We start from the raw sequence: 27,107 nt of genomic DNA, 5'->3' as shown, positions 1-27,107 counted from the left end.
CTCGTCCATGTGGAGCCAAATAACCATTCATTCTGCAATTACCTTTTCATCACCGCAAAAGCGGTAATATACAACTTCTACCTCAGACATACAAGACCAGACAGCACAGCAACTTCACAGAGAGAGGCAACTGACCAACTCACTGCAGCCTTCCAACAAAAGGTGAGATGTCGGATCCTACACGAGCATCACCACCATAGGCAAAACAACACCTTAGATCTTTTCCACCAAGAATGGAATCCACGGAATCAACTCCTGGCTGAGCAGGGCGACTGCATTATAATCCACTTTCCAGCATAGAAGTGACACCTTTACCCCCCCCCCCCCCAAAAAAAAAGAAAGGGGGAAGAAAGAAGGATTGTTGTGCTTAACAGTGCGAAAGTTAATCAGCTGGCACTCTCATGTTAATAGATAATATTGTGCAATAGTAACTTCTATGTTCTTCCACATTTATGTTCTTATGTTAAAACAAGATCTTATGTTATCATGTTAAAATAACTCTTAATGGCTTTAATTTATTTAAAAAAAAAAAAATGTAATTAGCCTTATAAGTGACTTCGATGTAACATACCTCAACAAGAGTATGAGCATGTAACCTCTCTGTCTGACTGCAGAGAACCAAAAACCGGTTAATCCTGTATATAAGATTGTTATGTTTACAATAAAAAAAAAAAAAAAAAAAAATATCTATCTATCTATCTCTTTGGGAAAAAAATGCCAGGCAGCAAATTCCATCTCTGCTATCAGACTTCAAGATGACAGCATCACAGAAGATCCAAGAAAAATCACCTCTGAAATCCTACAATACTACTGGAATGCATACAGCACTGCAGGAACATCCCATCATGCCATTCACGAAATACTGAAAGAAACAAAAAAAATCTCTGCAACAGATCGGAACCACTTAGAAAAGAAAATCACGCTACATGAACTGAAAACCGCATGCACATCCTTGCCAAAGAACAAATCTCCTGGCCTTGATGGTCTCACGTCAGAGTTTTTCCAAGTCTTCTGGAATCAACTCGGACCACTTCTCCTCGAAACACTGCAAGAAGCCTACATCAATGGCCTCCCACAATCCGTCACGACCTCAGTAGCACGATTGATACCAAAGAAGGGAGACCACACGGATATCCGAAACTGGCGTCCAATCTCCCTAATTAATACCGATTGCAAAATAATTTCCAAAGTTATAGCAAACCGAATAAAGCCAACACTGCCTGAAGTTATTGGCCAACATCAAACGTACTCTGTCCCAGGAAGATCAATACATGATAACCTCCATTTAATAAGAGACCTCATCCACATCGCAAACAGCCAACATGAAGACCTAGCACTCGTCAGCCTTGATCAGGAGAAGGCTTTCGACAGGGTAGAGCACGAATACCTTTATGAAGTTCTAAAGGCATTTGGCTATGGTCCTCTCATCATTGAAACAGTGCAATTGCTTTACAGAGATGCACACTTCTGTTTAAAAATCAACAACAGGCTCACTCGCACTTTGTCATACTCTCGAGGGATCAAGCAAGGATGTCCCCTCTCTGGTCAATTATACACACTGGCCATAGAACCCTTCTTAAAAAGAATACACGACACCATCATCTCCAAACGAACCAGAATAATAGAACCACATCAAAAAATTACCTTATCAGCATATGCCGATGACGTCACTGTAATAGTACGAAATGAAGAAGAAATGACAGTAACCGAGGAAGCACACAGACTATATGCACAAGCCTCAGGGGCCAAATTAAATTCTGCCAAAACCACAGGCTTGTGGTCAGGCAGATGGAAGTCTAGAAATGATTCTCCGATCGAATGTACCTGGTCAAGCGAAGGACAAAGATACTTAGGTGTGCACCTTGGCAACACCAAAATATATAACACACTGAACTGGACACAGCTGCACAATCGTTTTAAACAGGTGCTAGGTAAATGGAACAGCGTTCGTTCCATGTCTTCACTTAGAGGAAGAGTACTAATAGTTAACCAGATGGCTGCGAGTGTCTTATGGCATACCCTCAAAGTACTCACACCTCCTGAAGAATTTCTCTACCACATTCAAAAGGAAATCAAACGTTTCCTCTGGAACAAAACTCACTGGACAACATACCCTCAACTCTGCAAGCCACTCAGCAAGGGAGGTCAAGGCCTGATTTCCCTTGAAAACAAGATTCGATCCTTCAGGATAATCCTCCTCCTAAAGACACTTCAATGCAATCACACTTATGTAACCACCTTCGATTACATCACGAAAGCATCCACCAGAGGACTTACACTTTCCACAATCCTCCGAATGGCCAGTCCTGCACCATCTCCTCCTAAACTACCTACCTTTTACAAAGATGCTCTACAGCGATGGAAAAACACAGGACTCCATCACACACTCACAGGATCAACAGAGTCAGCTGTACTTACAGAACCACTATTTTCAAACAAAAACATCACAAGTCTCACAACTGGCCAGCCTTTTCTTTTCCCTACATGGAACTGGGCAGGAATAAGAGTCATAGGAGACCTCCTAACCCACACCCTAAAGTGGAAAGCATTCACAAGCCTACCAATGAATAACCCAAAAACTGAAAAGCAATATCAACAGCTGCAAGCCTCCATTATAAAAGCCTATCCAGATATCGCTACACCTCAGGAAATCCGTATTCCTTCTAGAAACTGCTCGGGGCCAATATTTCATCTTGTACAATCTGAAGCCTCACTTCCAATTCTTCCCTCCAACTACAAGAAAATATACCACTTCCTCATGTCAGTGTCCCCATCCTCACCATTCTTATATTCAGCCTTAACACTCTCATCTACAAGGCTGCATATACCACACAGTTTTCAGTGGGATCTGCCATATAAATCAAAATGTGCCAAACCAGATTCCGAAATACAGTGGAGACTATGGCATAACATCTTGCCAACTCCTTCAAAGCTCTACAAATTTAAGCTAAGAGAAACGGATCTGTGTCCATTCTGTGACGTTTCAGGCACCTTGGAACACACATATCTGACCTGCCCTGCAAACAAAGTGATAATCACCTATGCCCTGAATACCGCCTCTAGCACCTGTAACTACACACACAGCCAAGAAGACTACTGGAATTTAGTCCACACAGAAGAAAACAGACACAGAACATGCAATTTCATCTTCATCTGCGCTAAGGCCGTCATCTACAGCTTTTACCTAAAACAGACAAGAAGTAACCAGCACCCATCCATCACTGAAACTGCACAAACCCTCATGCACATCCTCCGTCGGAAACTAAAAAGCAGGCTTCTATTGGAACTTGAGCACTTCAAAGAAACAAGAACTGTCGCGAAATTCCTAGAGGAGTGGAATCCAACTGGTACCCTCTTCTGGATTGACGACGACAATGTGCTTCATCTGAATGATAACTCAGACTGAAACTGAACTGTTAATTTTGAATATTCATTTATATCTCTATTGTACACCCGAAAGGAAAATGTTTTCTTTCTCTGTAAATATATACTTATAATATGTAAATAGTCATTGTTGCCTATCGTGTAATGTTTATTTTAACAAGTTAAATAAAAAAAAATAATTCGGTTTTCTAATTCGCCGAAAAGATATTCATTGGGGTTGAAGTCTAAACTTTGAGCCTGCCAGTCTATTTCGGCGTTGGTTTGTGGAAAACAGACTGACATCCTGTGCATTTTGACATGGAACAGTGTCGTGCTGAAACCTGTAAGGGTTACAGCCGAAGTACTTCCACAGTGTCGGAGGCATGAAGTTGTTCATGATGTTCGGATAGCCATCGAAGACATGGTTTGGGACAGGTCCTATCCAACTGAAACAGCCCCACCCCATTATCGAACCTACACCAAACTTGACAATTGGAATGAGGAAGTCCTGCCAGAACAGTATCTCAGATAATATCTAGATCCAAATACGACCATCATAGTGAGACTTTTCAAGTGATTCGTCGCTCCAGAGTCTTTTTTTCAATCATGTACAGTTCAGTAACCGTGAAAGACACCAGTCTAAACGTCGTTTAGCGTTGTGGATGAGTGATGTGTGGCTTGTTTGCAGTAGCCCTGCAACCAAGGCATACAATTCTCTGCAGACAGATGTCCCTTCAGCATTTTCCAGGTTGACTGTGACGTCTGCCGCTGATGGCGTGTGGGATTCTCGAACATTCTGAGACAGAGCTCATCGATCTCTGTCAGTGAGAATCGATGACCTTCCAGGGTGAGAATCGATGACCTTCCAGGTTTCTGCTACTACAGAAACTTACTTATGTTACTTATGTTATTCGTGTTTTTCTGCAGAAAAACACGAATAACATAAGTAACCGTAGATTTCAATATACTGAGAAGGGTGGCAATGTCAGGGACAGAAAGACCACTAACACAACTACCGTTCCAAGTTGGAAATATTGCAGTTCAACTGAACGTGGCACCTTGACATTGAATACAGTGCAAACCTTGCAGTACATCCCATCTTTTTATTACCAGACTTATGCAGACACTCTCTGAATATTTCATGTGGTAGGTTCTGAAATTTGCATGGTAAGTAAAGTGTCCAAATACTGTTGTCAACATAGCGTAGATATATATAGTTTCTTTATGTTGGTCTTGATAATGACTAGTCTAAGCAACAATGCACCAGATACTTACTAGTACTATTAGCTTTCCTCGTTTTCCTCCCAAAAATTTCTATTTCAGATCATTCTGTTCAGTATGTACAAATAAAAACAGTTTTAAAAAAAATCACGAACTAAGATTTATTTTATTAAACACAGCAATAATAATAAGAGTCTTTTATTCCTCAAAGGAAGTGAGCAAGGCCGTTTTAGCCCTAACAAACGTTTCTAAAGATTGTTAGCCAGTTGTTAGATTGATGCAAATAGTCTCCACTATTTGTCATCACTGATCATCTATTAATGATCCAAAAGCACCTGGGGAGAAGAATACAGCAGACAATTACTGCCATCTTGTGTCCCTTAACCTAACACTATACATATTAGTGTCAGAAATAGTGCGAGTTATAAGGTTAGTTTTCCGGATTTTTGTAGGATTAAAACCTAATCTACTGGAAGGAAAATCCTACTTTGCCCTTACCAAAAAGCAACTAATTGGGGACCTTCTGAAAAAAGACCTAGAAAGAGTAAAATTTCTCCAGTCGGCGACTAGAGAAATTTATAGTCAATTATCTTTTCAATTATCTTTCTTCTAGCAGCCTAGCGATATTGAAGCAAATGCCATTTCCACAGGGATGCAATAACATATAGTAGTAATCTTGTCTTTGATTTCACACCACTCAGAAATTATTTTTATCTTTACTGACTCTCTCTCTCTCTCTCTCTCTCTCTCTGTGTGTGTGTGTGTATACTGGCTGCTCTATCCTACTCACGGAATCGTTATTGCTTTACAAATTTGGTGAAGATATTACATAACACAGATGTTACAGTTTCCAGTTCCGTTAGTATTAAGAATACATTCCAATAGTTTATGAAATCTGTTTAATTAGTCGCACAGCCTATTTTCAACTGGATAAAACACTAGTTCATATATGGTGTTTTGATTAATTTATCAAAATGGAAAAGGTTGTGTACATTTTTATGTACACACCATTCAAAGAAAGATTTTTATATTATAGTATTTTAATATAGCAGTATTTATTCACATAGTTATATATTACGTATATTTGCAAATAGATGTAGACGTCAGCACATTCAGTAGTTAGAGCTGTATAGAAATAAAAGATTATTTTATTTTGAAGATAAAAGATATGCAAATCATCTTCTTTTTCCCGAGTCATGCAAAACTATTGCTTTATATAACCAAAATCAAAAGTTCCAATTCAGAACTTGATTTCACAAACAGAACTTCATACTAGTTATCATTTCTGGTTTCAGTTTTTAATATATCCAAAACTAATAAATCCAAAATTGTTTTTTATTTTGTTGTTTACTTTTGTCGATGAGACACACGTTGTTGTAAGAGTAATAAAATATCTAATATATATAGTGAAGGTGTTTAAGGAACATTCATATGAAGAAAGAAGAAATATTCTCATTTGTGACAGTAAAGTTAATTTTAATGAGATAAAATTAATTGACGTAGCTGACGATGATATAGATGTCTCCTGATGGTTTGCTCAGAAGTGGAACTTTTGCTTGGTATAAAAGAAAAAGATGTATACTCGGATACTCATTAAAATCCTTGAAGAAATTTACCAACCTATTCTGTATACGTCACATACACTGTCTACCAATAATTGTCAAGACATCCCTGTTATTTGAAGTTATGGAGCATTCCAGGTTTGTTAATAACATAAAAGCTGGTGTACAGATAGTAGATAGCAGTATTTCATCGTAGCAGCTGAATACAGGTGGCATGGCAACAACAAGTGAACTCAGTAACTGTGAGAGAGGTGTCATCTTGCGCTGTCACATTGGTGGCATTGCCACTCAACTGGAGCATCCAAAACCAACGGTTGGCAATGTGATCAACAAATGGAGACGTTCTGGCGTTACTAGTGCAGGAAAACACCTAGGACGGCCGCATATAATGACTGATAGGACAGGAGGGTGTTAAAACGGGTGGCATGTAAAACCCGGCTACAATCGGCACAGATCATCTGTGATGAGTTCCAGAGCTCCAGTAACACCATTTCCATTTACTGAGTTTCCTCGGAAGAGCAGAGGCACACAAGCCGAATAAAACAGCCAACAAGACGGTGCAAAGAGCTTGTGGACTGGACAATTGACCAGCAGAAAACGGTACTGACAGGACAGGAAGGAGTGATGAATCAAGGTTCACCTGTTTCGAGTCCGATGGCAGAGTGTGGGTGTGGAGGCAGCCTGGCGAACGCTTGCTACCAAAGTATGTTGCACCCACAGTAAAGTTTGGTGGTGGAGGAGTAATGGTGTGGGGTGCATTCAGCTGGCTTGGCGTGGGACCACTGGTAGTTGTCTGTGGTTCCATGAAGGCAACTCAGTACCTTGACATTCTGGATAATCAGGTGCTACCTACACTGTGGAGTTTTTATGGAACAGACCCATCTTACTATCAAGAAGACAATGCCCCATGCCACAAAGTTGCAGCTGTTATGGAATGGTGTGAATAGATGGGTGTTAAACGACTGCCCTGGCTTGTGCGGAGACCTCATCACAACCCCATCGAACACCTGTAGGACGAAGTGGAGAGGAGAGTGAAGTCCAGGCAGCATGTCCTCGATCTGTCGCCGAACTCAGTGCTAGTTTGATGGAGGAATGGAGACAAATTCCACCTGATGTTTGCCGTACATTGGTGGAAAGTCTCCCTCAAAGGGTGCAGGAGGTGATCAAAGCCAAAGGTGAACATACAAGATATTACGGTTCGCTTGCTGGCATCAATAGTAAATTGCTAAAGTGTCCGGACAATTATTGGTAGATAGTGTATTTTTAGACTTTTAGACAAAGTTATAAATTATCTTAAGAAAATGTGGTGGATAGCATTAAGTTGGTTATTTTGTGTAATCAAAACGAAAATTCCCCATTAAGTGTAAGTTGTTCTTTTTATTAAAATCATACCTTAATTACAGGGTGCCCTCTCAAAAGGGAAGGAGAGAGAGAGAGAGAGAGAGAGAGAGAGAGAGAGAGAGAGAGAGAGAGAGAGAGAGGGAGAAGGAGGAAGAAGCAGGCGACACTCACTTGTCAGGCCAAGGAATAGCAACGTACTGGCTCCACCAGCGAGCTGCTGTGAATGACACGTAAAATCCCAACATGAACGAAAGTGGAATTAGATCCATGAAGGATGCACAGAAGTAGACAACTCTTTCGAATATTCTGAAATAAAATAATTATTTTGATTCAAATAGTATTGAAGTGAAATAAAAAAAATAACTCCTTATTGTTAGGAAAAATAATATTAGTTTAATGAAATCAATGAACTATTTCTGAAATGATTAAGAGAAATCATAAAATTCTGCTGTCACTTGTAAACTTAAGAAGACAGTTTACAAATCATGAAAACATGAGGTCTAGTAATAAGTATTTTCTTGTGTTATAACCTGTTTTCAATGGTAATAAGGCTGTCAGGATGACTCAGGTCTGTCAGGCCTTGTGGTAAGAAAGACTGATCGTCGAAATGTCATCAAGGATGAACGGATCGTTTTACATTAGTTAAGTTTGGCAGCAGACAATTTTATGCCTTTGATTGATACCCACCGTCATCATCATCACGGAATGATAAAGGAAGTTATGGTTACTTCTTTGGAAAAATTCACAACTATAAATAAAATAATTTTATTTTTCCGTTATTAGGAATAGAGGATTATAATCATAAATATTTTAGAAAAGTTTTTCGATAGCAATGCCTCATTATTTTAAATGCGAAAAAATCTGCATTTCATATGTTGAAATTTGCATACCATTAGGTGAAAGAAATTGGGAGTTAAATGCTGGGTTACAACGTTTTCAAGTTTAACTTGCATCAGGTGATTATTTGTATAGTTGGTCCTCTTAAGTAAGGTTAACAATAAAATATCGAACAGTGAAAAATCGAATAAGAGATAATAAGGGATTTGGAACCTATTCTTATTTTAAACTTAAATAGTATGAGAAACTCAACCTAACGACTAATGTTGTTAATGAAACAACGTTTTACATTAAATTTACATCGAACTGTTATTAAAAAGAACCTTGCCAAATTAAATTCCAAAACGCACACAAAGTATAGGTCTTTGTAACTGAAAAAGTTACAGGATCTTCTGCAATCAGTTAGCTCTCCTAATTATGAAAAATAGCACAAAGATTATTACTAACAAGACTTCATAAAGTTACTGAAAAGTTAAATCTCGCCCCTGATGAGCAATTTGGATTCCTGGAGAACTACCCCACCGAACTATAAGTTCTTGGAGTCATGAAAAATGTCAACTTTAGGGTACCACTGGAAGCAGCACAGAGGGGCTATCATATTGGATGTTGCGTTGTCAAAGCATACGACAAAATATGGTACAACGGACTTCTTTACAAATTCCTGAAGGCCAAATTTCCACTAAGACTGGGGTTAAACTTACTAAATCCTAACTCGGCGATCGCAAACTCCGCGTGAAGCTGCAGAGAATCAAATTGTCTGAATTCAAAATCACGACAGGATTGTCTGAACGCAAAATTAATGCTTCCTGTTATCTCTACTATGCCTCTGCACTTCAGTATCGATGTGAATGACATCTCGAGCATTGTGATTATTGTAGACCTTACTGCAATAATGGTACAATCCCTTCGACCTATATTAGCAACTGAAGAATAGCATAATGAAATATCGGAATTATAACAATGATTCAAAAAATGGCGAACCGATGTCAACGCAGACAAGAGCACTGTGGTATTATTCATAAGAACACGAGCATCCCCCAAATGGCAAAGCGATCATGTTTTTTCCCATTCCATACCTATCTGTAGGTGATTGAATTCAATCACACAAATGATCAAGCAGGATCATTTATGTACTTCGCGTCTGAAAATTGAGAATGCTTTTCAGACAAAAGAACACCTCCTTACCTATTCACTTATTAACTTACTAACTCTGCAATAATCACAAATCTGTCCGATCTGAGAATTTTATTCAGTGTTTGGCATATGCATCAAATATCTTCTTAAGAAAATCTTGATACTATTCAAACAAAGAGAGCGATTCAGCTGATTGATAATCCATTCCTCACTTTAACCCTTATCTCACAGACATATTGCTTCACCCTTATGTTTTTTATGGCATGTATGTAGGAAAAAACATCAGGAAATAGGCACGTTGTACTGGTAGTCATCATTGCTCCAATTTCTACTAAATATGTTAAAATACATGTAGCGGTTGCACAATTGTTTTTACAGTCCAACTTGCAAATCCATTGAATATGCTCCTTCTCTTCCACTTTAGTTTAATCTGCCTCTATTTTCTTACGACTTTTCTCAGGAAGTGTTCTTAAACAAGTACAACTTCCAGCTTTTCAAGAAAAAATAATTATATTGATTCTCTCTTAACCATTGCTTATATAAAGTATCAATTTAGTGCATTTACAACAACCTCTCGTGTGTGTGGGATTGATATATGCCAAATAGCTTTAGCTGTTTTCGCTGTATCTATCCGGCAAAATAGGCAAACCTGTCAAAAGAAAAAACCTACAATTAAAAGATATTCTACACTAACCTAACCAGAAAAAGAAGTGAAGAATGAGAAATGAAAATGTGTGGTCTTCATCTGAGATAGTTGGTTTCCATCTGAGATAGCAACTAACTTTGGGTGTAATAATAATAATAATAATAATAAAAACTTTCTGTGAGAGAATAAAATCTGTCTACATCAACAGCATTTTTTTTCCTGGAAAATAAAATCTCAAATATTAAAATTTATAACAAAACAAAAACCATACCTATTACAATAGAGTTAAAGAAACGCAGATGGACGTGGATAGGCCATGTTTTGAGAATGGCAACATCAGAACACACAAGAATAGCATTGAGATGGACGCCTGAAGGTAAAAGGAAGAGGGGAAGACCTAAAATGACATGGCGCCGGATGGTAATCAAAGAACGAAACAAACTAGGATGGCCGAGCTGTGGGGAGGGGGATGAATCAAGACCCCTAGTTTTGATTCATCATATTCTATCCATTTCCTTTCCCCTAAAAATATTCTATCTTTCCCCTTTTTTCCCATAGAATTTATAGTCCATCCCTGGAAACTAGATTTCTAATTCTCATACCTTTGTTTTATCCACAATTCTAGCTACCCCAATTTTTCAATCGCCACATTTCTGCTTCTTCCCCCCCCTCCCGCCCGCTCTCCTTTCGGTCATACTTCTGCCGTGTTACATAGATCCTCCGTAGCTCAGTCGGTATAGACGAAACCCTTTAGTCGGAAAGATCTGGGCTCCATTCCCGTCCATGACGTCAGGAACCTTTATTTTGTCTATTTCGACTAAAGGCGAGTTACCGGTCTCATATGGAGATAGAGGGTTTTTATCACTGGGAAACTAGAGTTTTTCGTCCCTCAGAACAGGCAAACCGGCCCCGTGAACACACACACACACACACACACATGGATTTACAATCATAAAGTACATAGTTAATCCCTCATTAGGAGGGTTCAACCCGTCCTAAGGGACGGGGAGGAAAGGGTGAAACCCATACGAAATAAATAGTGTTATGTAAATATTTATTGTTATACTCCTGATGCTGCTACAAAAAAAGACACCTCGAACATCCTACAAAGGTATGTCCAAAATTGTTCTTACCATATATTTTTCGTTTATCTATCTCTCTAAAATACCAATAATGCTTTAAATAAGTTGAGTAAAAAGTCAATAACATTACATAAGGGGTACTCCTAAAAATAGGCAAAATAGCCATAAAAATTAACAGTGAAAAAATTCCTTTTAAATAATATAATACTATTTATAGGCTTTTAATTAAAACGTCGATCGTCAATATATGTTGCATCTTTTTAATCACTGTTTGAAAGTTTTAAAAATGCGAAAACATTTATTGCCATTTAAAGGATGGCCTATTGGCAACATTTTGTTACATTTCTATCCCGTTTTACACGATATTACTTTTCGATTTCATACTATTAATCAAATGGTATCTGACGTATTTTTTAAAATAAAATTATCTGGAATACTTGATGTCAACTGGTTTCATAGTTCAACCGAAAATAATTTTATCTACATCACAAAAATGCTGCTTAACTGGTACTGACAATCTGCACAAATTTTTCAAAAACGCCTGCCAGCCTGTTGTGCTCCAGTTACTGTGACAAACAACCAAACGCCCCCGCAAATTTCAAGGAGGTCATTTGGAACCGCTGGCACTTGACAAAGACTACATCTGCTTCCCTCGTCTGGAAGGAAGTGGATGACGTGATTTTGGAGACCATGTCATTAGCACGCAACAGACGTCTGCAGGACAAAAAATAATCTTGCACTGTTGTAAATTCTGATATAAACTTTCCAGAGTTTGAGTGTTGTAACTCATAAACAGACTTCGCTTACACAGATTCCACTCATAGTAATTGAACATAAATTACTATGGTTGCCTCTGGCCCTCTCAAAATTTAAGGAAGGATGAAATCAGTATATACTTTCTAAACTTTTGTTCCTTTGTACCTCTGATAACAATTCGATTGAAATAAAAACCGGCTCGACAAATATTTGTAATTAATTTCTTCTGGAAACTATTTATTTATTCAATCCACGTAAGACTGGAAACCTATAGACCTAACCTATCAGGGAATCCTTCTCTAGAAACCAAACATAATACTTTTATCAAACCACTTCAGTCCTCAAATAAAACTTAGCAGTGGACAGCATTGGAGGACAAAAATCACTAACCACCTAAAAATTCACTGATCATTGGGAGACTACTCTTTACTATTACTATATTTCATTTCTAAACGGTTTGCCCCATTGTAATTTTTCTAATAGCCTGATTGCATTAAAACCTGTGAAACGTGACAATTTTTAATTATTCTAAATTTCAATAAAGGTCAGAATTCATTCAATTTCATGAACTTACAGTTCAGGAATGACTTGAGTTCAGTAATGGCTCGACATTCTTGAACTCATGTCATTCATGAACAAATGAGAGCTATTGGAAGATTAATTCAATTCATGGAATATAAATATATGTTTCTAGTGTATTAGCTTGGTATAAAACAAATCTAATATCTGCTTATGTATTTTTCGAAACTTACCTAAACATGAGAAAAGGTATAGGTATCAAGACATCATTATGAGTTAAGTTATGTCTTAAATGCGTAATGTATGTTAATATATTTTCAGATGCTTCCCCATTTGTATGGCACTCTTGTACATACAAATGGGATCAACTCTCAAGCGTCTATTTGCTTCTTTTCTGGACTGTAATTATATATATATATATATATATATATATATATATATATATACTGTATTTATTTAATCAGAAAAGATGTTTACTACATATTTTTCAATATGTTTACTATATATTTAATATATGTTCAAGAAAATTAATTGTCAATTTATGTTATTACCTTCGCGTTGAAAATCACAGAATCTGAACGTTTTCAAGTATTAAAAAAAATTTCAATTTAATAGTTTCACAAACAGTATAATATCCGGATAAAGATCATTCCACACAACTTAAATCTCGGTAGTATGCCAACTGCTAAACTGTCAGACTTCTGAATACCTCTTTGCGTAGTTTAAAATAAGGAGTTTTATTTTGTTCCAGCTGAAGAGCATATTACAGGGGTAAGAAGTTTGTTTTTTCGCTGAACGAAAGTAGGCTATATATTTGACAAGACAGAGTATTCATGCTGGAAAGCTTATTTTCTTCAAGGGTGACCAAAACAAACGCTTGCTAGTGGAATATCTTTACGACTAGGCCATTTTATATAGAATTATTTGGTATCCGTTAATGCACAGCACACTCCTTTCTCAGGTGTGTGTGTAATGCTGTGCATTATGGGATGGGTCATAATCTAAATAATCTGTCTAGACCGTATTCAAATTTGATTGTTGTTTCACAAATGAGAACTGTTAGAAGATTAATTTAATTCATTTTATATAAATATATGTTTCTTAGTGTATAAGCTTGTGGTATAAAACAACTATTTAATCAAATCTGGTACTCTCTTTAAAAAAAAAAATAAGAAGGTTGCCCTCTATCTACGGTTTCTACGCAGTACATTTAGAGTGTGCGATAGCTGTAAAAATATACAAAGGACAACAGATTCTCTGCCAAGTTCAAATTGGAAGTAAAAAAAGGGATAACATTTGGAGAGTTGTAAATACTGAGTAAACAGAATGACGGAAAATAATTTTTTTACAAATATCTATGCTTAAAATTTTCATTTAATTTATAGATATATATTTCTTTCTCGTTTGTGTTTAAAAATTCAAAACAGTTTAATTTTTCACATTATCGCATATTATTTCGGTCTTCCTATTTGTTATTATGAACCTCTCATTATTGGGGTTAGAATTCATTCTTTGAAATATAATATACTGTATTAGAATTTTTATACAGCAAAGAAAATATCAGTAATGATGTATTAAAATCTTTGCAGAAATAGTCGTTTCTTTCTTTATTCGCAAACACTTCAATCTGTAACTGAATTGGTTACTATTTACTAGCTATAATCTCAGTTTTGTTTGTATTAAAAAACTAATAATAATAAAAAACCTAACAATACTAATAAAAGCTGTAACCTGATTGGTACTATGTATTTTGGAAATAGGTTTTCAGTCACTTCAGGCCTCACATAGTATAAATAAAATAAAATAAAATAAAATAAAATAAAATATCTTTGGGCTACGACAGATGATGGAAAAGTTTCGAGAGAAGCAACAGGAGCTACATCTGGTATTTATTGATCTGGAGAAAGCGTATGATAAAGTGCCAAGACAAGAAGTCTGGAGGTGTCTGAGGGAGAAGAAGGTACCGGAGAAATATATCAGGTTGGTGCAGGAGATGTACAAAAATGTGAAGACAAGAATTCAAACCTGCCTGGGAGAGACAGAAAGTTTTCCAGTGACAGTTGGCTTGCATCAAGGGTCAGCATTAAGTCCGTTCCTGTTTAATATTGTGATGGAGGTGGTGACGGAAGAAGAGAGAGAAGACACGCCTTGGACTATGTTGTGTGCAGATGACATCGTGTTGTGTGCAGAATCAAGAGAAGAAGTGGCAGCCAAACTGGACAGTTGGAGGAAAGTAATGGAAGAGAGAGGTATGAGACTGAGCAGAAATAAGACCTAGTATATGTGTTGCAAAGTGGATGGCAGCCAGGAGACAGATCTGGAGCTGGAAGGAAATGTCATCAGGAAGGTTAGTGACTTTAGATACTTAGGCTCAACAATGAAAGAGGATGGTGAGGCTGAGAAGGAAGTGGGATGCAGGACACAAGCAGGATGGAGGAACTGGAGAAAGATGGCTGGAGTGCTATGTGATAAGAGGGTGCCGATCAAACTAAAAGGCAAAATGTACAGGACAGTAGTGAGACCAGCTATGACGTTTGCTTTGGAAACTGTGGCCCTGAGGAAAAATAATATCAGCAGGATGGATAGAGTCCTGATAGAGTAACGGAGATGAGAATGTTTAGGTGGATATGCGGTGTGACCAGAAAGGATTATCTGAGAAATGACTATATAAGGGGAACGGTGAAAGTTACGAACTTGGGAGCAAAGATACAGGAGGCAAGGTTGAGATGGTTTGGTCATGTGATGAGAAGGGAGGAAGAGTATGTGGGAAGAAAGGTCATGCAGATGGATGTGCAGGGGAAGAGGAAGCGGGGAAGGCCAAAACATAGATGGAGATGATGGAGGAGGACTTGAGAATGAAGAACCTGGATGTGGCTACAGCCTAAGACAGGAAGTTGTGGAGGAGACTCACCACAAGCAACGACCGTACTTAAGTGGGAAAAGCTGCAGAAGAAGAAGGATCCTATATTTCCATATGAAGAATACGAATTGTGTTTGAATATTTTAAAGGCATTTAATGCCCTTCCCATTTTCAATCATAACGTTTCGCTCATCGATTTCAGAAATCTTGTACAGTAATTCTAAATCTGGCAGCACCCACAGTAATTAAAAAAGTCGTTGATTATACATAAGTTTGTAATCATTAGTAACCTCCACTTACATTCCAAGCGATGCAAATACAAATAACATTATCTTGATTACCTTGATGGATCTGTGTTTCACTCTGGATTTCTCCATGAGTGCAGGTCACAAAGATGCCTCCAACGATCTAGATCTTGAGTCTCTCTTTCTCTTTCATGTTATACGCATTGATTTCACTGGTGGATCTTCCCATTTTGTAGGTGGTCGTCCTGGTTTTCTCTTTATTCTTGATTGCCAATGGAGTATTCTATATGTTCATCTGTTATCCCTGAGTCTGGCTATGTGACTTGCCCATCTCATCTTGCTTTCATATACTGCAGTTACCACATATTTTATGCCTGATCTCTTTCTAGTTCCGTGTTTCTAACATGTTCCATTTTAATCATGTTACAAATCCTACGTTCTATTGCACACTGAGTTATTCTGAGGGTTTCTTCTTCTTTTCTTGTTGTGTTCCATGTTTCTGATCCATATGTGAGCGATGGAAGAATGTCACCATTAAATAGTTTTGCCTTCGCAGAGATGTCAAAATTTGGATCAGTAAAGTGTTTCTTTTAGTCAGTTGAATGATAACCATGCAGCTTTCTTTCTTTCTTTTTGCTAGTTCTTCAGATAAATCTTTATTCATTTTTATTGTTTGTCCTAAGTAATTGTAGGACTAAACTTGTTCTATAGGGATGTTATTAAAATACAAACGATATTTGCCCGAAAAATAAGAAACATTGACATTTTGGAAGTCATTCCGAATAATCGTATTGAAATAATAGAAATGCCTCGTGGGTTAATGAAATAGAATCAGAAATGAAGGAAAAATAAATACAAAACTGTCATTATTACTCTCCATTTCCAGACAGTACCCAGCAAAGATAAATTACATGGATTTTGGTTAAATCTGGTTAATTTAATTTGGTTAATTTGGTTAAATTTGGTTACATTTGGTTAAAGCTGGTTGAATTTGGTTAAATGATGCAACTAATCTACATAGTCGAATGATAGAACCATTTAATTATTTGTTACAATTAGACTATATCAAAGACTTGATGATATACTGTACTGACGTACATTTCTTTTAAAGAAATAGTTATATACTCAAGTAACTATCGTCCAATAAACATGCTTGTCAACTGCGATAAATATTATCCAAAACGTTTTAGGTGTTTCCATTATTATGATAACCACTTGTAAGTGATTATCAAAGTGCTTTACTGTTAGTATTTTATGTTCAGACATTGCAGTGTATAATTCCGGCATCGTCTCTTTGATCTAAAAATATAAGTTTTATCATTTTACTGTAGTGATATTAACCTCATTAGTTTGTAGTGTCCACAAAACGCATACATTATTATAGCGTATGTTTGTATGTTAGTGTTTTTATGTACGTAGTAACGGTCTTTTAACTTATAGAATTTGCTAGTTATTGTCCAGAGTTTGTTTTGTAGATGATATATGTGGCCATTCTAGTTCATGTCTGCTTCAGGATAAATTCCAAGGTATCGTATTGTTTCAACCTGAGTGATGGTAGTGATTTTACTGATCTCTGTGTTTTGTATGTTGGAGATTGGATGATTATATACAGTAGCGAACAAATTAATCCGAACACTGATATTTTAAAGAAAAATTTTAATTTTGCAAGAAAATAAGTACAAAAGTAAAACTCCGCCTTTACCTAATAATTTGTATATGCTCCTCTGTTTCTAACGAGTTCATTAATTCGCTTAGGCATCGACTCTACCAAAGTAGAACATTTTTCTTATTTTTTGCATCTCGAAACCCTACTTTTATAATGGATTGTATTAAGTTATCTTTTGTATCACAATTTAATTTTCCAAGTCTATTTTTCACTGACCCAAAAACTTTCTATTGGGTTAATGTCAGGAGAGTTACTTGGGCAATGAAGCAATCGGATGTGATTTTTGAGGAACTTTTTCACCTTTTTTGAAGCGTGGCATGGAGCGAGATCCTGTTGGAAGATGAGTTCTTTGTCTTTCAATATTTTTATATATTGGTCATGTTTCATTATACCGTCAACAGCCATAAGTGATTCTGGACCTTCATGTGTAAAACAACCACAGGACATTTTTTAGCTGGGTGATGAGGTTGAGGTTGTTGAAAGTGGCGAGAAAAGTCTTCTCAGCCGCTGATTAGGTTAGGTCTGGTTAGATTTGCGAAAATAGGGTACTCGCTCTCCTTGGAAAAGAAATGGCTCTCATCTGAGAATATGACCTTCTTCCCCTTCTCAACAATTCAATCATGCACACTTTTACTATAATTTCTTACGTTATACATTTCACTCATCTTCATAATCTGCAAAATGTGGAATTCACATAACAGAATAATACTAATAATAATTATTATTATTACGTGACACCTCCAGGGAGTCCAATGACTCATCGAAGGAGGGTACCTACTCTACAACTCTCCGTCTCCACCAATCAATCCACCAACTACAACGAACTGCAGCTACCAACACCATCATCAGCTACACGGACGCCATCTACCACCACTAGTATTTTCACAGATAACCACAGATGACCATGCCCACGGTGGGATTCGAACCCGCAGCCTTTTAGAGGAGAGCGGATAAGCTAACCACTTGGCCAACCAAGCCGGCAATAATAACAATCACAGTAATCGTTTGCAAATATAGTTCACAGTTACACAAAGATAATATGATTATGTTCTGCATTTTATATTTTATTAAATATATATATATATTTTAAGTTTGGCAAAGTGTTATTATTATTATTATTAAGTGTTATCATTATCATTATCACATATTATATTTTCATTTAGTACAAAATGTTATGTAATAATAATAATAATAAATTTACAGACATGTATACATTGTTTATTTTATATACAACTAAGATGAGGTAACATTATTTCGTCTCTACAGGGATTAAGTGTAGAATTACAATTCTGAATGTATTCTTTTTTTTTTTTCTTTTATAAATATATATTTCACATAGAGATTAATATTATCATTCAGGCTATTTACAGTTATACGGTTAACACATTTGCAGTCTGTTTTCGAAGCGTTCACAGTTCAGTGCTAAGTGAATATTAGCAGTATTAATAACAACTATGATAATGGTGATTGTGAGTATTAATTGATTAAGACGGGCTGATCCCACAATTTTCGAAGCTAGGGTTAGCGTTTTTGAAGAAAGTGGGATTAGCATGCACTGTTTATGTTGTTCGGTACTTTTTATAGATGGAATGTAGGTTGAAAGTGGCGAGAAAAATCTTCTCAGCCGCTGAGAAGACTTTTCTCGTGTTGGATGTTGGTGATTTGTGAAGTTTATATAGGTGTTAATTCTATATTAACTGTGTTGGTATAGCTTCCACAATTCGTGTTAATGTTCTGTAATTGTCTAGATGTGTTAAATTTTGTGGTAGGTTATTGAGTAGCGTGGGTATCAGATGTGATCTCACAAAAGAACCGTATGAGTCGTTGAAGAGTCTAGGGATGTAAAAAGTTGTTATGGGTCGTGTTATGCGATATGTGTCTCTGTTGTTACGATAGATGACGTTGAAGTAATTCCTTAGTAACATTATGTAGTGTTTCAGATTTTTAATACTCAGGATTCTATATATCACCATAAGGGTTAGGTTATTGGCTGTTGTATACGAAGCCTCGAAATGACTGTTGAAACAATTTTCTTATATAATCTTTCTAATTTCATTAGATGGTTGTGTGATGTGTTTGTGTACACTGTTATGCCGTACCTTAGTAGCGATTCACAAATATCATGATATATGAGTTTTTTGACGTTACATGGGATCATGTATTTTACTTGGAAGAGTTTTACTGTGATGATGCGGTTTAGTGTATAGGTATTCTATAGTTTTATCCAATTAAGATGGCAATATTAAAGGCCAAGGTATTTTGCATGTGTTACGGGTGTGATTTTGGGACACTGGCAGCTATTTTTGTTGTTAACGCAGCGGTATGAGTGATAGTGTAGCGAAAGTGATGCAGGGCGCATGATTCTCGGATTATGTATAATTAACATCTGCGTTTTGGTGCTGTTGATTATAATTGAATTTTGGTAGAATTAAGTTGTGATTTCGTTTAGACCTTCTTATGCTTTGGAGAGAGAGAGAGAGAGAGAGAGAGAGAGAGAGAGAGAGAGAGAGAGAGGTGTCGATGTTTGTGTGGGCTGCTAGTAGCGCAGTGGTGCGTATTGATATATTTGACTTCATGTGGCCAGGTCATGAACGTCGTTAATATATATGTTGAAGAGAGAAGGTGATAATATAGGTCCTTGTGGGACTCCGTGTTTTATTTTTATACCACGGCTGTAATGTATGCCTATTTTTGTTATTTGTGTTTTGTTTGAGAGATAGTTCCTGAACAAGATAGGCAGTGTTCCTCTTATTCCAACTGCGTATAGTTTGGTCAGCAGTATGTCATGTTCAAGTAATAATAATAATAATAATAATAATAATAATAATAATAAAAATAATTTTTTTAACATTTTTATTATTTCTCAGATAAATTACATACATTATATGAAGACAATTATGCATAACAAATACTTTCTCGTACATAAAGTTTTTTTTTAAATAATAATAATAACAATAACTGTTTACAACATATATTATTATAATATTCATAATGATGATTATTACAGATGTTTCTTTGCAATTTTACACTCTATATATACAATATCAATGGATATAATCACTCTGTATTGCATACTTTTGTTACAGTTATTACATACATTACATACATTTGTTTACATATGATACATTACATACATTTGTTTACATATGATACATTACTTACATTTGTTTACATATGATACTTACATTACACACATTTGTTTACATATAATGCATACATTACATGCTTTCGTTTACATGTGATACGTACATTACATGCACATGTAAGCTAATCTGAGGATGACACCAGTTGGTTATTATTTATTGGTTTTTTTTTTTTGCTGTGTTGGGAAGCTACGATATCTATGATTGTGAAATTCGCTCGCTCGCGCGCGCGCACACACACACACACACACACACACACACAAAATAACTTGGAATGTATTGATGCGTCGCTGAACTGGAAGCCTGAACGAATATATTTATTGTGTTTCGAATATACATTATATATTTTATTATATATTATTATTATAATATATAACGAATATATATACTACTATTAATAAATCTATATACAATCGCGTAAAGAGAAATTCAATCAGCAACAGTAGACCTCCAGCTAGACTCAAAAACCCAAATCATGGAACCTATAGTTATTAACAAATTCGCCACATACGCAGGAAATATTTCAAATGATTCGAAAAACACAGAATGATTTACAAAAGAGTAAAGGAAATAACATATCTCCTGGAGAATTTTACAGAGCTAAAAAACTCTGTTTTAGATTTTAAAAATAGGCATGGTAGTTTATATCGACATGTCTAAAGTATTTGACACCCATATTCATGAAACTTTACTAAAAAGCTAAAGTTGGAATTGGGAATCTGTGCACAAACGATAGAGAAATTACCCTTAATAAAAAAAAAAAAAACATATCATACATGGGATCAACTAGTAGAGAGTTACCAGTAACCTGTTTACCTTCTTGAAGGCATTTCTTTTAGTACCATCGTCAACATCTATATGCATGATAATAATTAGGTACCCTCCAATAAGCAGAAAGCAGCTATGACATAACGATATATATATATAGCAAAAGAGTGCGTGACATCAGTCTGGTTACCAGCTGGCTTACATAAACTCCAATAAAATAAAATCAGTGATATTTAGAAATATTTTTGGTTATCCAGTTAGCTATTAGCAGAACACAATTCGAAATCCGCACTTTATTTACACACCAAATACATACATCAGTAAAAATATCAACAGCACTGATGTTAAAACAATACCATATCTGAAATTTACCTGATAAAGATATCAACAGTAATAATAGCCGCCATGATCTTCAATGCAAACTTTGGGTAAGAGTAAGTTATGTATGGAATAAATGCCTTTGCTCTAACATACGCAACAGCACTAATCTACAAGTCAATATGTACAAACATCCGAAGCAAGTTATGCCTTTTGTGCAGACTATTAGAATAAGCGTGCACTTCAAATTTTCCGTTGCATGATTATTTAGTGAAAAAAAAAAAGAACTCATAGTTTTTTATACGAGTGAGCGCATATGCGACTAAATAATAGCAGCAATTAGAAAGATGAACCCAGTTTCCGTTTATTTGTTCACACGTCTGAACGAATCTATCAACATTTTATTGATCTAAATGTTTTTAAGCGTAATTCTGCTCTTCTTAACGCTAACTACACTGATTCAAAAGCTAAGGACGAACTACATTTTCAAATGTATATGAAAAAAAAAACATTTTCTTGATTACAGCCAAATGTAAGCATAAATTTATTGCCAGCATACTAATAAATTACATTGCACAAAATGTGTTATACATTTCGTACAAATTAAACTTCAATACGTGTTTCGCAAAAGTTAAAAATTTCCTAAGGAATTAATGTATAATACTTACAAAAAAACTATGCGGAAAGACATTTCAATATGGAATAGGTCTACCAGGAATTGCTTTCCATCTTCTCTCCAACGTTTATCATGCTTAGCAGCAACTGATTCAGGAGTTCTTGAGGCAAACTGACCCACTCCTCCTTCAGAGCAAGGATAAGGCTTTGTTTGTTTGTTTTTTCTAGAGGGGAATTTGGAGCAGTATTGCTTCCTATTACGTCCCAAACGTGTAACTGGATTGAGATCTGGGAACGTGTTGGCCACTCGATTCGATTAATATCTTCGGTCTCCAGAAGTAACTGCACTGCTCATATACGTTGTGATGTAACATTACCATCCATAAAAAATGAATTCTTCGTCTACAGCACCACGGAACAATCAAACATTACGTTGAAAAACTTCGTTACATTTCGTTGTCATAGTCCCTTTTTACAGCACCTGTATCTCGGTGCATCCATTAAGCATAATGCCTCCTCCACACTGTTACCTCAGCACTGCAAATCCCCCCCCCCCCCCCTTAATGAACATTCTTAGGATGGTAAGCAGTATCACTTTCACGCGAGATCAAGTGTCATCTACAATCGGAGGAATGATTAAAACTCTCATCTCTAAAGAGTACATTTTGTCCATTTATGAATACAACACCACCGAAAACGTGCTCTACGATAAGCTGTGGATAAAGAGAAGCAGACTAGAGGTCTTCGTGCCTATAGGCTTACTGTTCGCAGACGTCTTGCCACAGTTTGCCGAGATATCCGCATATATGTGTATCTGGGCTTGAATGGAGCCGACTTGCAAACTGACTTGCCGTGGCGCAACGATTACGTTTTACATGTCTTATCTTGTCTTGCTATAATCTTCGATAAGCGCAATATGACATTTGCTGTCCTTGTGCCATTAAAACCATCATCTTAATAATAGAAATGAAGAGCATTCTGTGTTTTATGACGAGCAGCACACTCCCTTTCAAGAACATTAGCCTACAGCAGAACGGAACAATCGAATATCACATTGAAAAACTTCGTTGCAATATCGTTCACCTGTCACACTTGTAGATCGGTGCGTCCATTAAACATAATGCCTCCACACACCATGACCCCAGCACCGCTGTATCTATCCCTTTCACGAAAATTCTGGCGATGGTAAGTAGTATCACTTTTACGCCAGATTAAGTGTCGTCTAGAAACTGAGGAAAGACTAAAACGGCTCTCATCTGTAAAGAATTCATTAGCCCATTAGCGTCTTGCCCAATTTTTATGGATACAACACCAAGGAAACGTGCTTTACAATGCGCTGTTGGTAAAGAGATGCAGGCCTTCTGGAGTATAGGCCTACTTGTCGCAGACGTCTTGGTACAGTTTGTCGAGATATCTGCATATCTGTTATATCTGTTCTTGATCACGCATCGATTACGTTAACCAAATATCTGTCTTCATGCTCCGTGGTAGAGCGAGGGAGACCTCTTAGCAAACGTCTGGAACACATTCCATTGATTTGAAACACTGCCCAGAGTATGGATTCAACGCTATGTGAGATTCCAAACTTTCTGGCAATATCAGTAATTCTGTGGCCTTCCTCAAGTTATCCAATAATTCTTTCCCCATGTGAAATCATTTGGTGATGCCTTTGAGACATTTCAAGACACCCAAGTTTACAACTTTATTCCTTTATATGAAAAACGCTTCCTTCGAACAGAAGTCGCTTAGCATTGCCTCTTGCCTTTGTTATTTGGTTGAGTACTACCAGGTGACTCCTTTGTGCGCATTTCGAAAATTTGAATGTGTATCCGCTTTCTGCTCGAAATCGTCAGCTATACAAATTGCCACAAGCTGTTTCGTCTGAATTTGCTGTTGGAATTATCAGAAATAGCGTTTGTCCATAGGTTTTGGACACCGGTGTATATTTTGAGTGTGAGTAGTTGTACTGGCGAGACGTCGCTTCTTGAACTTTTTTTTTTTTTTTTTGAGACTGAAGATGTAGCGTGACGTTTATTAGATTAACCTAATTCAAAAGAAAACAGAAACAGAAGCAGAAGATTAGCATTTTAAGACCCTGGCTATGGATGATCGTCAGAATTCAATCATTCAGTCATTTGAAGAATGAAATATTAGGTTTGTTGAATGAAGAGGAGGAAGTGAGTGTACCCTCATCAGCCAAAGTATGATGGAAATTCAGAGTAATGAGAGTAGGCCACTAATGAATACTTGAAGAGAATAGGAAAAAATATAGATTCCTAGTATACGCTGGTCTTGATAAATAAATTTAAAGTAAACAGTCGACATCATCATGATATGCAATGAATGACCTTACTTTGTTTTCGCACTTTTAGGGATTGACAGAATATAGGCTTGCTTTCATGCTATATTATATATATAGTGAATATGACACCTTACATAGGAGATACAAGATAGCTTTCAATACTGGATCTCATAATTTGAGAACCATTGAAAGAATTCTATCTGGAATAGAGAATTTAGTGTTATCCAGACTACTGAGTGTTTTTCTGCTAAAAAATCGCACGCAAGTAATGCAGTGTGGTATACTCTGATCTCAGTTATCTATACAGGAGTTGTAGAAAAGAAACAGCACCAGGAAAAACATGATGTAAACATGACGTAAACATCAGGACCCGAAAGAAAGGTGGAAAGGATAAATTGAGCCCAGTAGCTATAACGGATGGCTAGAAGACTTAACTGTAAAGCCGAATGCAAGTTTTCTGCATTTGGCCACTTAAAACCTGATTTGAATTTATTGCCATTTCTTTACTAATTTAGATTTATTTATTTATTTATATGTTGTATGTGTAGTGAAGAACAGATGCGAAACTTTGTTATTTGGGATGTGAAATTTTATTAATTCTTAGGGACACTTTTTGGAGAACGAAGACTTGCATTGTGACTCGAGATTTTGTGTACAGTCGGGAATGTGGTCTATCATTAAAACATGGCTTAATTCAATTTTATATGAGCAAGCGTATGGATCATAAGAGAGGGAAAAAGTAATAAGACCATAGAAAAGAGGTAAAGAATAACGTCCATTCAAATTGGTAACCAATATAGCGATAATGAATAACAAAACTGGTTTCTTGATGCTCGGTCTGTAGACAAGGAAAGGTAGACAAGGTTATGGTCGAAGTTACCCGATTGAAAGCTGGTTACCTTCTTCTTTACTTAGCTCTTTTTTTTTTGCTTTTTTACCTGTTTGTTTTTACGTACCTGTTTACTTGTTTGTTTGTACATAATTTTCTTTTTATATACTTGTTTACTTAAATCTTTACTAGTCTATTTACAGTTTTAGCACCCTGCCGTGTGGATAAGCCTCCATACCCTGCCTTATGATGAGATGAAAAAATTGCTCTTAATTTGCCTAACAGGAGAGCCGATAACAGCTGATTTATTATAAAAGTCTGATATCTTGATCACTTTTTTAATGCCATACTCGTATCATAGTTTTTGTCAACTGTTATGTAATTTCAGAGATTAGTTTTATTTATACGAATTGCTAACCTCTGAAAACAATGAAATTTAAAGTACACAACATACCTGTTATCAGGAATACCCTGACATAACCAATTGGAATTAATATTTAGTGTCTTTTCAAAATTGATATTCTGTTGTTCGTTTCTACAGAGTATTACATATCATTCATGAGACATCTATCAAATGTATGCGTTGCACACCTCCCGAATAAATTATCATCAACACGCATTTCTATAACTGCACAACAGAGGATCCAAAATTAGATACACTCTGTGTGGTGGTCTGCTGTCCTACTTGGCAACGCTTACAACACGATCCTACAATAGTTTATTGTAACTATCTCTAAGCTAGCTTCAGGTACAAATATAAAGGTGAAACAGAATGGCGGTATCTGCCGCGTAGATAAAGAACCGAATTAGATCTTTTATCATCAATCACATGAGAAATTTGATCCATTAAACTTGAACATATCTGTAATGTACTAATCTTTTTGTATTTTCTCCCTCATTGTTTAGCTTAACTAGTTTTAATTCCAGCCTATGTCAAAATTGTCAGCATCAGCTCAATACAGTAGCTACTGTACATAGGAGTTGGAATACTGAACCGCCAATAGGCAGTGGGAAAATTTTGGTGTGATAAATGTTTACCCTTTGTGAAGGCGGTAACTTCAATTTTTCAATTTTGGTTTCTTGAGGAGTTGCTTTCTTACCTTCTTTCTCAAAGAAAGGTAAGAAAGTCACCTAGAGTTTACCAACACACACATACAACACACACACACACACACACACACACACACACACACACACACACACACACACACACACACACACACACACACACACACACACACACACACACACACACACACACACACACACACACACACACACACACACACACACACACATCACTGCCTATTGTCTAATGAATATAAGTAGCTTTTAATAAACGCTAGTAATCGCCGATATTTTTATAGTTTACTATATTCGGCATGAAACTCTTTGATTCCAATCTTTGAGTTTCTTATTCGGTTTTAAAACAATGTGGGATTTAATATCCCCTTAATTTAAATAATGTTTATATCGCCGAAATGAAGCCTATTGGCTCTTTATATTTAAGTATTTTAATAAACTGTTTTTATGAACTAAAATCGCAATTGAATGATTCCTGATTTCCCGGTAAAAAGTGCAGGTCTACGCTCACGCGTTTTACCGTGTAGGCATTCGGAACCGAAATTCTACGGATTAGGTTGGTTACTCCTTATTCCTAGAGATATCCTATGTCTGTATAAGCGTGTGTTCACGGGGCCGGTTTGTCTGCTTGCGGGAGGAAACTCCCCAGATAAACTGGGGAGAAAAACCCTGCTGTCCACGCCCTAGGCTGGCTAACTTGGCTATGTCTGAGAAAGATCCTTAACTCCTCACGTCAGCTCCTCACGAGATTCGAACGCAGGACACTTCTTCGTAATTGAAAGACAACTTATTTTTCAAAATTTTTGTTCTTATTATG

General features: G+C 36.5%; 1 protein-coding gene across 3 annotated transcripts in view; it reads right to left on the bottom strand.

Annotated features, from left to right (window-relative positions):
- The window catches only part of LOC150105402 (uncharacterized), a 150,205-nt gene that overhangs the window by 87,747 nt on the left and 35,351 nt on the right, over positions 1–27,107 (bottom strand). For 2 of the 3 annotated variants that reach the window (XM_090394776.1, XM_090394777.1), the window contains exon 2: positions 7,659–7,793. In XM_090394776.1, the coding sequence (XP_090250902.1) occupies positions 7,659–7,793 (135 nt within the window). Of the gene's footprint in view, positions 1–7,658; positions 7,796–27,107 lie in introns of those variants that run through there. The other variant, XM_090394779.1, reaches the window with a different exon arrangement.

This window comes from Typopeltis vanoorti, chromosome 6 (genome assembly GCF_054136105.1).
Source record: "Typopeltis vanoorti isolate ZY-2024b chromosome 6, IOZ_Tvanoo_1.0, whole genome shotgun sequence".
NCBI classification, from domain to species: Eukaryota; Metazoa; Arthropoda; class Arachnida; order Uropygi; family Thelyphonidae; genus Typopeltis; species Typopeltis vanoorti.
The sequence above is the reverse complement of the archived record's forward strand: the minus strand, read 5'-3'. Positions and strand labels throughout refer to the sequence as shown.